This window comes from Poecilia reticulata, chromosome 12, assembly GCF_904066995.2.
Source record: "Poecilia reticulata chromosome 12, P_reticulata-male-v2, whole genome shotgun sequence".
In the NCBI taxonomy this organism is placed as follows: Eukaryota; Metazoa; Chordata; class Actinopteri; order Cyprinodontiformes; family Poeciliidae; genus Poecilia; species Poecilia reticulata.
This window is the reverse complement of record NC_088841.1, coordinates 32,873,632-32,888,173: the sequence shown is the minus strand read 5'-3', so window position 1 is coordinate 32,888,173 and position 14,542 is coordinate 32,873,632. Positions and strand designations below refer to the sequence as shown.

General features: G+C 40.7%; 1 protein-coding gene across 2 annotated transcripts; it reads right to left on the bottom strand.

The window, feature by feature from the left end:
• Positions 1-358: 358 nt before the first annotated feature.
• LOC103460837 (T-box transcription factor TBX3-like) lies at positions 359-10,637 on the bottom strand. 2 transcript variants are annotated; one of them, XM_081613795.1, is made up of 7 exons: positions 9,867-10,637; positions 8,175-8,472; positions 7,428-7,574; positions 6,064-6,140; positions 5,525-5,682; positions 2,745-3,370; positions 359-1,484 (listed from the first exon to the last, which is right to left on the bottom strand). In XM_081613795.1, exons 1-7 carry the CDS (start codon positions 10,253-10,255, stop codon positions 1,053-1,055), a joined length of 2,127 nt encoding a protein of 708 aa, XP_081469921.1. In that variant the 5' UTR covers positions 10,256-10,637; the 3' UTR covers positions 359-1,052. The 2 variants fall into 2 exon arrangements, with proteins under 2 accessions (XP_081469921.1, XP_081469920.1); XM_081613794.1 differs by having other exon boundaries at positions 8,190-8,472; positions 9,867-10,463.
• Positions 10,638-14,542: the final 3,905 nt, after the last annotated feature.

The following is a 14,542-nucleotide window of genomic DNA, read 5'->3' as shown; positions in this document are numbered from 1 at the left end:
TGGTTTATTTGATTTTAAGAGGGGAAAATAAAGACAAATTTAATTTTTTTGCATAACTTCCCGTCTTCCTTCTCCCATTTTTCCCTACAGTGAAATTAACTGCCATCGTTAATTTCCATAACCTGACCTAAGAGTCATCTCTGTGGCAGTAGAGAAATAAAACGCTCAGGCGATCCTCAGGTACTCATCTCTGGAAGAATGTTCCCAGCGATTTTAGACGCACCTCAACTTGATTCTTTGCACGCAACTAAAAGCTACTTTTAAATTAGTTCATGCTTTTTAAATAAAAATAGCTGCGATTTTTCTGCCAAAGGCGAGGCGCACACTGCAAAAACGGTATTTCAATATTTTTTATTGAAACTTTCAAGAACACAATGTCGATCATTTAAACTAGACATAACTCCAATACAACGTAACCCACAGACAACTTAAGGAACACAAAAAATTTACACACAGAGAAAACCTTTATATTTTCGATTATGCGGCACTTTTAAAAAAAAAGGATAGTTTTTTCTTAAAAAATAAAAAATAAACAAGAGAGAAATAAATTCACTTTTGTCACACGGCAACGACACTTCTCAAAGACAACAAAAGAAAAAAGTGTTTTATTTTCAAGCCATTGGTGCAGTGCGTTGTCGCTTTTCCATTCGCTTTAAACAGTAGCACTTCACACACAAGGACAGGTGAAAATACTATGGCACATTAGTGTGAATAATTATCTCTCTGTGAGGATGTTTTTTTAAGAGGGTTGGGATATGAAGTCCGTGTTTTAAAAGAAGATATAAATGCAGATAGGGTAATAGTCCACAAACTGCCTTTACACAGGTGTGTCAACAATAAATTAAGAACAGGGGAAGCCGCGGAGGAGATAGAAAAATACATTTTAGGTGTGTAATAAACAAAGTACATTTCAGAAACTAAAAGTTTTTAGTTTTTATTTTATTTTATTTTGTTCTATTAAAAACCTGCACGAGTCTTCATCACCGTCATGACGGTTCGCTTTTCCTGACAGCAACCAGAGGAGCAGCAGGTGGGCTGTGGGTGTGGAGGGGCTACTGGGATCCGCTCCTGGATCTGTCCTGACTGGACTCCAGTCCGCTCACCAGGCGCTGGATGCTCTGCAGCTCCTTGACAGCGTCCTTCTCCGCGCAGGCTTTCGGGGACGCGGAGGGTATCCCAGAGGAGTGGCTGGTCACCTCCGAGGTGGAGTCCAGGGTGACCGCGGAGCTGGCCGGAACCAGCCCGTCCGCTTTCAGCTCGGACCCACCACCGCCTCCTGCGCCGGTAGGCATGGGGGGCACGGCTGTGGTGAGCAGCGTGCTGTCCGGCACCGTCATGGGGAGGGAGTAAGGGCTGTACCTGAGGCGGGGGCGCACCGCGTTCAGAAATGGGTGTCGGTGCACCGAGGACGAGGCGGCGGCCGCTGCTGCCATGTAGGTGTAGGGATACGGTAACAAACTGCCGAACGGTGACATGGCGAGGCCCTGCGGATAAACCGAAAATGCGTGTCAAACTAGAAAGCTATACAAGAGGTGGATTCAAAGAGAATATGTGCCAATTATTCTTCTTATTTTCTGAAAACTGTCTAGTTTTCTTAAATCCCTCCATGTAGCAAATATATACTTTTAGCTTCCACATAAACAAATTTTTTCCTTGTTTACTTTACGCATTTGTAATGCAAATAATAATAATCTCAGCCCATTCTCCGAGATTCCAATAATGCTGCAGCTATCGAGATTGTTTGACAAAGAATCGGAGAAATATGTTTATTGCCCTTTAAATAAATAAGCAATAAATGCTGCCCATTTATTGCTTATTTAATAAATTGGAGCTGACGATCCAATTTAATGCACCATTCCCCAGCTCTAAAACCTTGAAGTAATAAGCATATACATGTATACGTCTTCCATAGCCATGTTTCAAAGAAATTAAATTCTAGCGAAAAATCAAAAGTAAGACTTCTGACCAAAATATGCCAACAAAAGGTTTTCTAAGTCAGTCCTTTCAACCAGAGAAATAGACTAACACTTTTCTGAAGATACAAATGTAACTAATTACAAAAAAAATATGCATTGCTGTCATACTCTTTCCTTGCAGCTTATATATAGAAATTTTCTATATATTCCAATGTGATTTGAAAATTTGCTGTTCTAGACCATGAGATATTTCACCTGTTGCACAGCTGGTCTGGTTGAAATTACTAAGTTGCTGATAAATCATTTTAATAGAATTTATGTAATGAATGTATGCAATTATGTGTTAGAATTTGTGGAAAAAACAACACAAAATGTATAATAATAATAATAATAATAATAATAATAATAATAATAATAATAATAATAATAATAATAATAATAATAATGTGAAGGACTAAATAGTCGCACTGCACTCATGGATCTAACAGTATCAAATTTAATCTGACATGTTTCAGCCACTGCAAAAATCCTTGATATAAACTAAAAGTGTTCAACTTTTAGTTTATATTCAAGCCATTGAATATAAACTAAAAGTTTATATTTTAGTTCATAAAATATAAACTAAAATATATTTTAGTTTATAAAATAAACTAAAATTTATTAGGCCACTCAACTCCATGGTTGAGGAGTGGCCTCAACCATGGAGGTTGAGGCCACTCCTCAACCATGGAGGCCACTATTGGCCTCCATGGTTGACAGTTTGCTGAGCTGCAGGGAAAAAAAAGAAGAAAAACTCCCAAGTTTCCAATCAAAGAAAATATGTTTTACCTGTGATGCCAGGACATGCTGCTGCAGGTGAAAGGGCAGGCCCGGTGCCCCTGTCAAGCTCTGTGGCGGGGATGCCATGCTGGCTGTGTCAATGGTGCTCACCCCTCCCGAAGACACCACTGCTAGTAAGGGTTCCATTCCAGCAGCCATGTTCGAGAACGCACCCCCCATGTTGAACTGACTGGCGTGCAAGAGGAACGGATGCACGCTCCCCAGATGATTGAAAAACTGCTGTCCTGTCAGCCCCGGTGGAAATCCAAAGTTATGCAAGTGGTTGTGGCCCATGTATGCGGTGTCAGTTTGAACAGTCAAAGGAATGAAGCTGTCCTTGCTTATCGACCTACATTCGTCTGTTTTGGACTGGTCCAGAATCGGACACTTGAGTTCTTCCCCAAAACACGTGGTGCTGGAGATGACGGTGATGGGACTCTGCCGAGAGTCCGCCTGACTTTTCTCAGTTCTCCTGCCCGTGGAGTCGCTGCTACTGAAGGGATGTCCTTTAGCCGGGCTGGCCTCGTGATCCTTTCCGTCCCCAGTGGTGGTGGAGATCTTACTGGAGTCCAGATCGTGTTTAGGGTTGCCATCCTTGCTCTCGTCGTCACTGTCCTCCTCGCTGTCACAGAAATCTGCATGAGAATGAGCAGAACGTTACATTACCTCTGACACGGCAAAGGGCAATGGGGCACTTCCACTGAGTTTGTGATGGACGACCACCTGAAGCTCAGTGCTAATTGCTGGAGCAGCACACCAATGCCAAAAGCCACAACACAATTTCAGCAGTTTTATTTGGTATGTTATGCTGTCATATACTAAAGCGGGGAAGCTCAGGTACAAAAATCATAAAAAATATTGATTGTTCAAGTTTTTTTTGGGGAAAAAAAGACAGTTTAACTGTATTTCTTATTGCTGTCATGAACCGTGTTCATGTCTTTTTTTTATTCTGAAGGGTTAGCACATATTTTTGAAATGCTAACTAAATTTAACATTCCTAATTTTAAAATACACAGTAATAAAAATATGTTAATTTTTTTTATTTATGTGGTAAATGGACTGAACTTATATAGCGCTTTATCCAATCATTTCTGACCACTCAAGCGCTTTACACTGGAGTCACATTCACCCATACAAAGGCTCACACATTTATACACCGATACACAGCTCGGTGGGCAATTTAGGGTTGGGTGCCTTACCCAGGTGCACATTGACACATGGAGGAAGGTGGAATTGAACCTTCAACCTTCCGATTGCAAGATGACTACTGTATCACATAGAGCCACAGTCGCCCATTAAATGTAATCATTTAATTATGTTCATATTTAACTTAGGTTATTTTAAACAACCAGACTCGCTTAGTTGTGAAATTATTTTAAAAATTGTTTTTGCTAAGCTACAGGGTATCTTAGCAATATCCATCATTGCTATGTTAAGGATTGATATTAAAACCATGAACTGAAGGGTAAAACTAAAATGACACTAAAGAAAGAAAGAAAGAAAGAAAGAAAGAAAGAAAGAAAGAAAGAAAGAAAGAGAAAGAAAGAAAGAAAGAAAGAAAGAAAGAAAGAAAGAAAGAAAGAAAGAAAGAAAGAAAGAAAGAAATCAGGCCAATACTTATTACTGGTTTCTTTTAAGGTTAGCCCTACTGATTATAATGTTGGCTCCTAAAACCCATAACACATAAAAGACTAGCTTCTTTGATAAAAGTAAATTCTGAATCACAAAATAAATTGACATTAAGAATTTCCCCTTTTACCAGTCAAAGTACTTGAATCTTTACCTTGTTTTAATAAAGTAAATCAAATGTGAGTGTTTCAAAATATTTTCAGAGTGTAAACAGTGTGACTTATTAGATTTTATACATTTAAAGGAATGGGATTGATCGAATTATTACATATTTGATATGAAAAATTGACCAAAACTAGAATCTGATAATTATGTCTCGGCTGGTTCATTTCTAGCTGCAAATTATTATTCCTGTCTTTATTTCATAATTATAAAAAAATATGGCTGCACAGTGGTGCAGTTGGTAGCGCTGTTGCCTTGCAGCAAGAAGGTTCTGGGTTCGATTCCCGGCATGGGGTCTTTCTGCATCGAGTTTGCATGTTCTCCCTGTGCATGGTGGGTTTTCTCCGGGTACTCCGGTTTCCTCCCACAGTCCAAAAACATGACTGTCAGGTTAATTGGCCTTTCCAAATTGCCCCTAGGTGTGAGTGTGTGTGTGCATGGTTGTGTGTCCTGTGTGTCTCTGTGTTGCCCTGCGACAGACTGGCAACCTGTCCAAGGTGACCCCGCCTCTCGCCCGAAACGTTAGCTGGAGAGGAACCAGCAACCCTCCCGACCCCATTAAGGGACGAGGGTGCAAGAAAATGGATGGATAAAAAAATATTCTTTACACTTAGGGCTGTCTGTCCCCCACCACAAGGAAAAGAATATTTATCAGTAAGCACACTATTATCCTCGGAGCATAATGCTATTTCTAATAGGGTAAAAGGGCTTTTTGAATGGAATTTTGCAGAATAGTCTAAAACCAATTGAAACACGTCATTTGATGAATATATATATATATATATATATATATATATATATATACTTTTTTTTTTCTGATGATCATTAAAGATTTCCAATAAACATACAGAACCTTATCTGTTGCGAGCACAAACCCACTCAATTACAATCAGCTCATGGTCACTAATTAAGACAAGGCATTGGTAAACTGTATAAATCTTTCTATATTGCTAATTTCATGGCTTGTGACGAGAGCTGTGAGCATCGGTAGGGCCTACCTTTCAGGTGTGGGGGGCCCATTGTGGACAGGGCGGGGAATGAGGCCTGGCCGAAACACTTAAAGGAAGCCTGCTCGCCGAGGAAGTCATCCGAAGCGCCGTTTTCCTTTTTCTGCTGCTCCTCGTAGGATCGCATAGACTGCAGAGCCAGCTGTTTCCTGCGCACCAGTGTCCAGGTTATTACAGGTGGCGCCGGTCACACGGCTCTCACTCAGAAGCAGCATCAGGATAAACCACACAGAGCCACAGTCGTCCAGAGCCACTAGTTTGGCAATTCTTTCTCGGTGTTATAGAGGTTAAGACGTTCAGAATTTTTCAGAATTAGGGTTCAAATTAAAGTGAGACAAGACGGGGACTCGCGGGGGGGCGGAGGGGGGGGGTCTAATTTGGAAGCTTAAACGCATGGTTTAATCCACCATGATCCCCCTCTTTCTTTCAGCGTAAAGCGTCTTTGCCCATCCCCCCTGCCCTCCCCCCCCACCCCGTACACCCACCCCCCGTCTCTTTTTGATTAATGTATGTTTCTCCTCCTGGCTTACCGTTTTTCCCGTCTCCCACTGCCGGTGTCACGGAATCCTTTGGCAAATGGGTTATGGTCGATTTTCAGCTGAGTTATCTGAAAGAAGCAATGTCGTGTGTTCATGTTAACAGAGAAAACAAAGCGACCCCTTTAATATAACAACACCAGATAGAATTCACGATGGGCCGAAGGCATAAGTGCACTTTGGGTTCAAAAGTTATATGACGGGACCAATCATCTATACTCATTTGGAGATAATTTCAGTTTTTGCTGCTTGTCTCTGAGCTGGGATTTTTTTAATTGCACATTTGAAGTGTTTGTACTTAGACTAGCTAATAAAACTGTGTTGTTCAAACTTCCATACAGTGGAATGTAGAATTCAATAAATACACATAAATAAAAATAAAAGAAGTGCTTATACACACGCACACACACCTATATATGTGTGTATATATACACACATATGTAACCTGCATATATATATATATATATATATATATATATATATATATATATATATATATATATATATATATATATGAGCACATGCGTGCGTAAAAGCGCACAAAATGCACGGTACGGCCTCCGTTGCCCCTTCTGCGTGTGTTTGTAGCTTTTTTATGTAGCTATATAGCAAAAATTATTCCCCCGCAGCTATTGGTTAAAGGAGGTCACAGATGTGGTGCCAAAAGGCTTTCCAACAATTCACAAGACTGCTAAGATGATATGCTGGTTGGTTCTATGCTGCCTGTTTTTTTGAGAATACAATGTTACCAAAGCAGCACGGTCTGTCAAAAGTGCCTCTCCCCTTTCTTCTTATTCGTCATTTCCAACTCCCTACCCTGTTAGCTCTGCGCGCTCGCACACACACACACACACACACACGCGCGCGCACACACACACACACACACACACACACACACACACACACACACACACACACACACACACGCACGCACGCACGCACGCACACACACACACACACACACACACTTGCTTAAATACGCTAACAGAGCGAGAAAAAGGCTGAGCCACAGCCAAATCCCTTCCACATGATTAAATAAATGAAAGGTAACCTGCATATAACATTCCTCAGAATTACTTTCCTACCACAAATTACACCCCCTCCACGCTACATTTTCACCCTCACCCCACAAACCCCACAAACGCATATGCACACAACTACAATCCCAGCTCTCTGCATCAAACAAATCTTTCGTCTTCTATATTTTATGACAACAAAGGGACACAAAGCGAGAAAGAAAGCTCGTCTGACAAGCGCTGGATAATCGGAAGACACAATACATTGATCTGATCGACACTGCAACGATAACTGAGCAACTAGATTAAAAAAAATCAAACAAGAAAACTTGCTGAGCTTACCTTGTCATTTTGGTAAGCAGTCACGGCTATGAAGTGCGTTTCGGGAAACACGTAGGTCCTGAAAGTGCTATACGGGAGCTTGAGGATGTCGTTGGCTCTCACGATATGAAAACGAGGCTGATATTTGTGCATGGAATTAAGTATGGTCTGCAAAACCAGAAATAACACACACAGGCACCCACGCAAGTACGCACACAAACACACACACACACACCCCCCACACACACACACACACACACGCACACACACACGCGCGCACACGCACACACACACGCACGCACACATACACACACGCACACACACACACGCACGCACACAAACACACACACACACACACACGCGCGCACACCCCCACACACACACGCACGCACACATACACACACGCACACGCACACACGCACGCACACATACACACACGCACGCACAGACACAAACACACACATCGTCAGGAGAATCTGAGCACAGGAAGTCCAATGTAAATTGAGCATAATCTCAGTTTTGCGGAAATAAAAAGAGTGAGCGCATTCGATGAAAATAAGGACTTAAAAAGTGATTCCTTTCGAAGTCCGACATTTTCAGTGAAATTATATTAACTCAATACAAATTAATAAAATATTATAAACATAAAATATGACAAATCATGAAAATGTTAAGGCATAACAAAGTTAATATTAATTTTTTATGCATTCTACAACACGCTCATTTACAAAAAAATAGTAATTTGATCAATAGTAAAAATTGACATACATTAGTTGAACTTACAAATCCATGCTTGTCGGAGATGTTGTTTGTCAGCTTGAGCTTGTAGAAGTTCACCACTTTCGACATCCACTGTTCACCCGTGGCGGGGCTGTCCGGGTGGATGTACATCCTCTTTGTACATCCACCCGGATGTACAAAGGGGTCAGCCTTCCCTGCCACCATCCAGCGGGAGTTGTGGAACTTGTACCTGCAGTCGTCAGCTGCGACGATGTCCATCAAGAGGATATACTTGGCCTTCCTTTCCAGACCAATGCACCTCACGTGGAACGGAGGAAACATCCGCCTGGAAATAAATAAAAGCGGTTAGAAATATATGTACAAAAACATATCTAATCACAGAAACTGGATTTCATTTTTGCATGTGACTTATTTGCATTTTGAAAATCTAATCCAAATCTATCAGCGTAAAAAAAGTCCTGTGCTGTCATAACTCTTAATGAATTCATCCCTTCTCAGAGCACAACATACACACAACAGAAATTTGAATACTGATGGAATGTTGCTTTGATTTTTTATTGTCTCTTAAGACCTACGCACGGAAACACACACACACACGCACACACACACACACACACACTCACACACACACACACACACACACGCACACACACACACACACACGCAGACACACACACACGTAGAAACACAAAGGTTTTGCACGCTGTCACGCCACGATGACTAAGAAGATTCTGCAGTGCATCCAAGTTTGGCGCACAAAAAAACATTAGCATTTAAATTAAGAGTTGTGGAAGAATGAATACAGGTTTTCATAAATTAAGTTGGAAATGATAGTACATAAATTCTAGAGGAGTCACGTGCATGTATGTATTTTTTTAAATAAATATTTGCTATTATGAATAAAGTTTTTAGTGAGCAAACTAAAAATATCCCACGTCATTCATAAATTAATCTGCTGTTTTACTGGGGGTTTCATGTCAGTGATTCTTGAGAATAGGGACAAAATGGGTTTTAATTTTCCCTTTTTTTCATTTCTCAACCTTAAGTATGCAAAAATGACAAATGATGTTTTGGAAATGTAAAGATGCTGAGGTGCAGGCTCCCAGTTGCAACATAAAAAAATAAAAATAAAAAAAATTACATTTTTAATCGACCTGATCTAGAACGTTGTCATCACCATCTGACAAAAATAAATATAAAATAATTTTTAATGACCTTATTAGTGATATTTTACTCATTTTACCAACAAATGCTTCTCAAGAAACAAAATAAATATTATTTAAAACAAAAAAAACAACAAAAAGTACGTCTGTCGGAGTTGACACAGAACTGTAGGTGGTGACAAACTAGTGAGTAAAATGAAAAACTTGGTACATGTGATGTAATGCAATTTATGTAAAATACATTAAAATAAATTAATTGCACATTTAAGTGAGATTTGACAACAATTTCACTAAAAGAGTCACAAAAACTCTGACGGAGTTGACGAAATGCCAAACTACCTCAATTTATATGATCTTATTCTGAAGGACCATTAAATTTTTACAGTAAACCAAAATTAAGCTTTTATTTCACAAAATTTCCTCAAAGTTTTGTAAATTGCCGGTTATGGTGTTGACACATCATGGTTGTGACATCTTTAAAATATCGCCAGAAACATGAGTTTTAATAATAATAATAGCAGTAACAATAATGATAATAATAAAAAGAAAATTGCACCTTCCGGATTTAGTGATCACCATCTCCGTGCCTTTTTTGTGGAAGAGTTCCCAGAGCTCCTTGGCTTCCAGGTGAACTTTGGGGTCGTCCTCCACCTCCTCCTCGGGCTCCAGAGTCTTCAGAGGCCTTAGGTGCGCGGCCGCGGCTTGGTGCCCCAGCGAGAAGTGCAGGCCGGTGTCGGCGGCTCCCATCAGCTGGTCCATAATCGGCTTCCCCAGGGCGCCCGGTAGAGACAGGGAACCGCTGGGAGGGAGCGCCAGTGCCGAGAAGAAAGGCGGCTGGTGACCCAGCATCGCGCTAAAGGCAAATTCCGGACCCCGGTGAGGTATAAACGGATTATATGCCATACTTGATCCCTGTATGACTGGATCTCTCATCAGGAAGTTCATCCAAGTGCAAGCAGCAAATAGGGTTGGTACAAAAAGGCGATATTTCTTGAAATATCGTACTTTGAGTGAGAGGAGCAGCAAGATGAACCCAAATACATATATAAAATTTCTTAATTTAGATAGATAGATAGATAGATAGATAGATAGATAGATAGATAGATAGATAGATAGATAGATAGATAGATAGATAGATAGATAGATAGATAGATAGATAGATAGATAGATAGATAGATAGATAGATAGATAGATAGATAGATAGATAGATAGATAGATAGATAGATAGATAGATATGTAAAAAAAGACGTAAGAAATTAGAACTCCTTCAGCAAGACGCCGACAAACATCCACAATGTGTGACGAGTTTTGGGCAAAATCTATGCTGTCCTTTTGTTAATTTTTGATCGTAAGTCCGCAAAGCAAAATAGCAACAATGATCTCCATTAATCTTCACGAGCGCATGCTGACGCGCATCGGAACACCTATCTGCTCCTTTTCGGACATTAAGTTTGAATCAAACCAACATGGGTAAGTCTCTTAATTGACCGCGGTGCAATCTTTCTCCTTTCTTCCTCCGCTGCTGTTTACAATATCGGCATTCTTGTTAAAATGGGCTCCTTCTTATTGGCTTCAGTCCTAGAGCGCGACGTGTTGAAATATTTCGATAGCGCCGAATAATCCCCTCCCCACCCGCACCACTTGTCTTCACTCGCTCCGTACACACGCACACAGAGACATACGCTTTATTCCTGCGCTTTCTTTTGGAGCACACACACTTTTCAGGAGAGAGAGACATGAGTCAGATGGAGAGAGAGAGAGAAAGAGAGAGAGAGAGAGAGAGAGAGGGAGAGAAAGATCCAAGCTCCGTGATTTTTCTAGCGCCTCTGTGGCCCATAGGGCTTCATACAGTGTGGATGTGTTGCGCCTTACAACCAGCAGAGCTCCGTTTGTTTGGCTCTTTGACGCTTTCGGACCAATTGGGTGGCTTGCTTGGGCGTGGTTTTAACAGGTCGGGTGAAGGGGACAGACTTTCAGACTTATAAAAAGGTGTTTGAAACTCGGGGAATAAAGAGGGGCTTCGCCGTGAAACGCCAACCCCTGGCTCGTTCGGGTGTTGTGTGAATATGTCAACATCTTTAGCTGCACAAGCTGCGCGATCGGCCGGTCTGTCAGAGTCGAGCCCGGCAGAGCGGCTCTGTGAGGCGGGGAGATGTTACCGATCTGCTGCGCTGCTGACTGCATGCTCACTCCCATTCTCTGTTTTGTTCCCTTGTACTTAAAACAATAAGAAAACAGATCTGTGCTTATTTTTTTATTTATTTTTGTACAAGTTTTGGTAACCTACAAGAAATTTTATGTAGTATTTCTCCTCTATTAATAAAATAGCAAATAACCATTTACACTCCTTGAAATGGTTTGTTATAGTTTATATTTTAAATTACTGTGTGTATTTTTGAAAAAATATATGATCAGCTTATAGTTTTTTTTCTTTTTTAAAAGATATTTCATGCGCATTTACTTGCCTACTATGATGATCCTAACAGTTACCTAAGTTGTTTTACTTTTCGTTTTCTAATTTTAAATTATATATATATATATAGTTTTACAGAACTTGCTGAAATTTTACGCGTCATCCTGAATCGGAGCAGAGTTCAGTGATGTGTTTACCCTTTGTTTCTAGATCATCGGTTATTCTTTAAAAACGTCAATTGTTTTGAGTTGCTCCCAATCAATTGAGTGTTTAAATATAGCCTCGCTTTCTGTGTGAAGCTGACACCCCACCCACGTCAAAAAAAATCCAGCAAATAGTCTGAATGGTTAGTGCTCCGTTTGTGCCGTTAAAATTTTCGTTTGTGCAGCTTTGGTTTCTGAGATATTAAAATGTATTTTTTAGGTCATCCAGAGGTCAAGTGCACAAACGAAAATTTTAACGGCAAAATTTTAAACGGAGCACTAACCATTCAGACTATTTGCTGGATTTTTTTGACGTGCGGTGTCAGTTTCACACAGCTCTCGTTTTCCGGTAAGGACTCTCAGGGAGACAATTTCAGTATCTCTGTGAAACAGGATGCTCAAGTGTATTTATTTATTAATTTTTATTATTATATGTTATTATTTCAGAAGCTGATCATATCTGTCATAATCTGTTTTTCATCCACTATACTGACTGCAACCATCTGGGTTGCAGTCAGTACTTTTTGGCCATAAGGATGTAATCACTAATACAAAGGATATATCTTATTATTATCGTTATTCCGTGATATAATATTGCCATCACAGCAAAGCGGTTATCTGCAAAATGCAATTTTGCTACAAATTCATGAGCAAACTAGAGTGCAGCGAGAGGTGAGCCACCGGAGAAACATTGGTCATCAATTCCCAGTCTCTTGTCTGCCTTCGTGGATCCAGGCGTGGGTCACAAAGTCCTCAGAGGATGTGGAAGGTGGGTGAGTGGAGACGTGATAGGACTTCACGAGAAAACTGACAGAAAGGGACCGTGATATTCTTTTTATTTGGTGGCGTTTTATCTTTTCCCTTTTCTGTTTTGCAGCATCCATTCTCACAAGCCAGCTATTAAAACATGTGATGAACTTGTTGCACATAAAACTATAATGGACGCCTATATTGTTTTGAAGTATGGAGTTTGAACATGCCAGTTGCAGCCTCGGGGTTTAACTTAGGCGGCGAAACGGCAGAGCTACAGCTGAATCTCACACCGGTTGCTCTCTCTCTCTCTCTCTCTCAAAAAATAAAAAATAAAACAAAAATATTGTTTGGAAGAGTTCTGTGGGTTTGCGTTAATTCTGTCGAAATGAAGTGCACAGTGCCTTACCCTACATAGACACGGTACGTGTGTGCGCACGAAACCGAGAGCGGTGTATGCACGTAAAGCACATGTGTCAAACTCAAGGCCCGCGGGCCACATGTGGCCCGCAATGTCATTTTATGTGCCCCCCCCGCCCCCCCCAGCGTTCTTTAGGCCCATGATTGACTTAACATGTTTTGAGCACGAATTGACTACAAACTACATCTCCCATAATGCATTCCGATTGTTACCAGCCAACATTATGGCGTCTCGCCACTAGAGAGCAGCAGAGTCACCTCAAGCTGCTTATTGATTTTCCCAGTGAATAAAACTGAGACATCGACAAGCGAACATCAAAATGTCCAAGAAAAGAAAAATCGATTTACAAGTAAGACTGTGAATGAAGATGTGTGTGAGTTGGTGTCAGGGCGGACTTTTTTTGTTATCTGTCATCTTGACGGACAACATAAAAAAAAATCTGTCATGTACTATTTTTATCCATGAAATTACAATCATATTAACATCGGCTATTTAGCCGCATTTTATGCGGTTTAATTAATATTCACAGTGAATCCAGATCCCATCAAAAATTAAGCAGATAAATGCATCTACATTTTTCTCCGTAGTGACACAAACCACTGACTGTGGCCCCAATAACTTATAATAAATTAAATTAAGCGGCTTCACTTAAATTAGCATCACTTCACCCGCTGGGGTCTGAACTCACTTCCTCCTGGTTCCCATCTGCAGAAAAATCTGCGCTAATTCATCAGTCAGTTGGATCTGTCTGATCCAAACAGATCAACTGAACTCTGTGAGTGTTTCACCCTGTGTGCTGTCCGGTGTGCGCTTTTACCAGGATTACTTATTTATTTTTTTTTTTTTTGCGTGGTTTCGCTTCTCCGAAACGGACAGATGTTACGTCTGCAGCTCCTCCAGAGCGCCGCTCTCCTGGGTAACTTGCACCAAGAAGACTCCATTTGTTAAATCCGCTGGATGAGTTACTTCCAGCGGTTTTTAATTCTTCCGCAGTGGTTGAGCAGCGGACTGCGCATGTTACAGTCTAATTAACTTCTGCATCGTCATTTATTTCCTCAAGATAAACTCCCGGCTCCTCAAATGGATTAACACAACGTTGCATTCTCTTTAGTTTTCTCTGGTCTGTAATGGAGACTTGAGTTTAACTCGCCATTTCAACCAAAGGTTTTGAATGCGCTTCCTAACCAGACGCTCCAAAGTGTTATTTAACAATATGAGGTGTTTAATTTATTTTTAACATTGTATTTTCATACATTTATGCTAGGGCTGCCCAAGTCTAGTTTTCCAGAGCAGGTCAGTTAGATGAGGAACTTTAGATGTGTTCCTCATCTAACACACCTGGATCATTGACTCATTATCAGCCTCTACAGAACTGAGTTGCTGCTGATGAGGAAAGTCAACCTTTTGTCTGGGGTGTTTTAGCAGGGATGCATCTAAAAGTTGCA

Excerpts from the sequence above, each read along its gene's own strand:
- LOC103460837 (XM_081613795.1), bottom strand. The coding sequence starts at position 10,255 with ATGAACTTCCTGATGAGAGATCCAGTCATACAGGGATCAAGTATGGCA. Across the intron at positions 6,141-7,427 it reads CTGCTTACCAAAATGACAAG|ATAACTCAGCTGAAAATCGA; the intron begins GTAAGCTCAGCA and ends TGCTTCTTTCAG. Across the intron at positions 1,485-2,744 it reads AGCATGTCCTGGCATCACAG|GGCCTCGCCATGTCACCGTT; the intron begins GTAAAACATATT and ends GTTTATCCGCAG.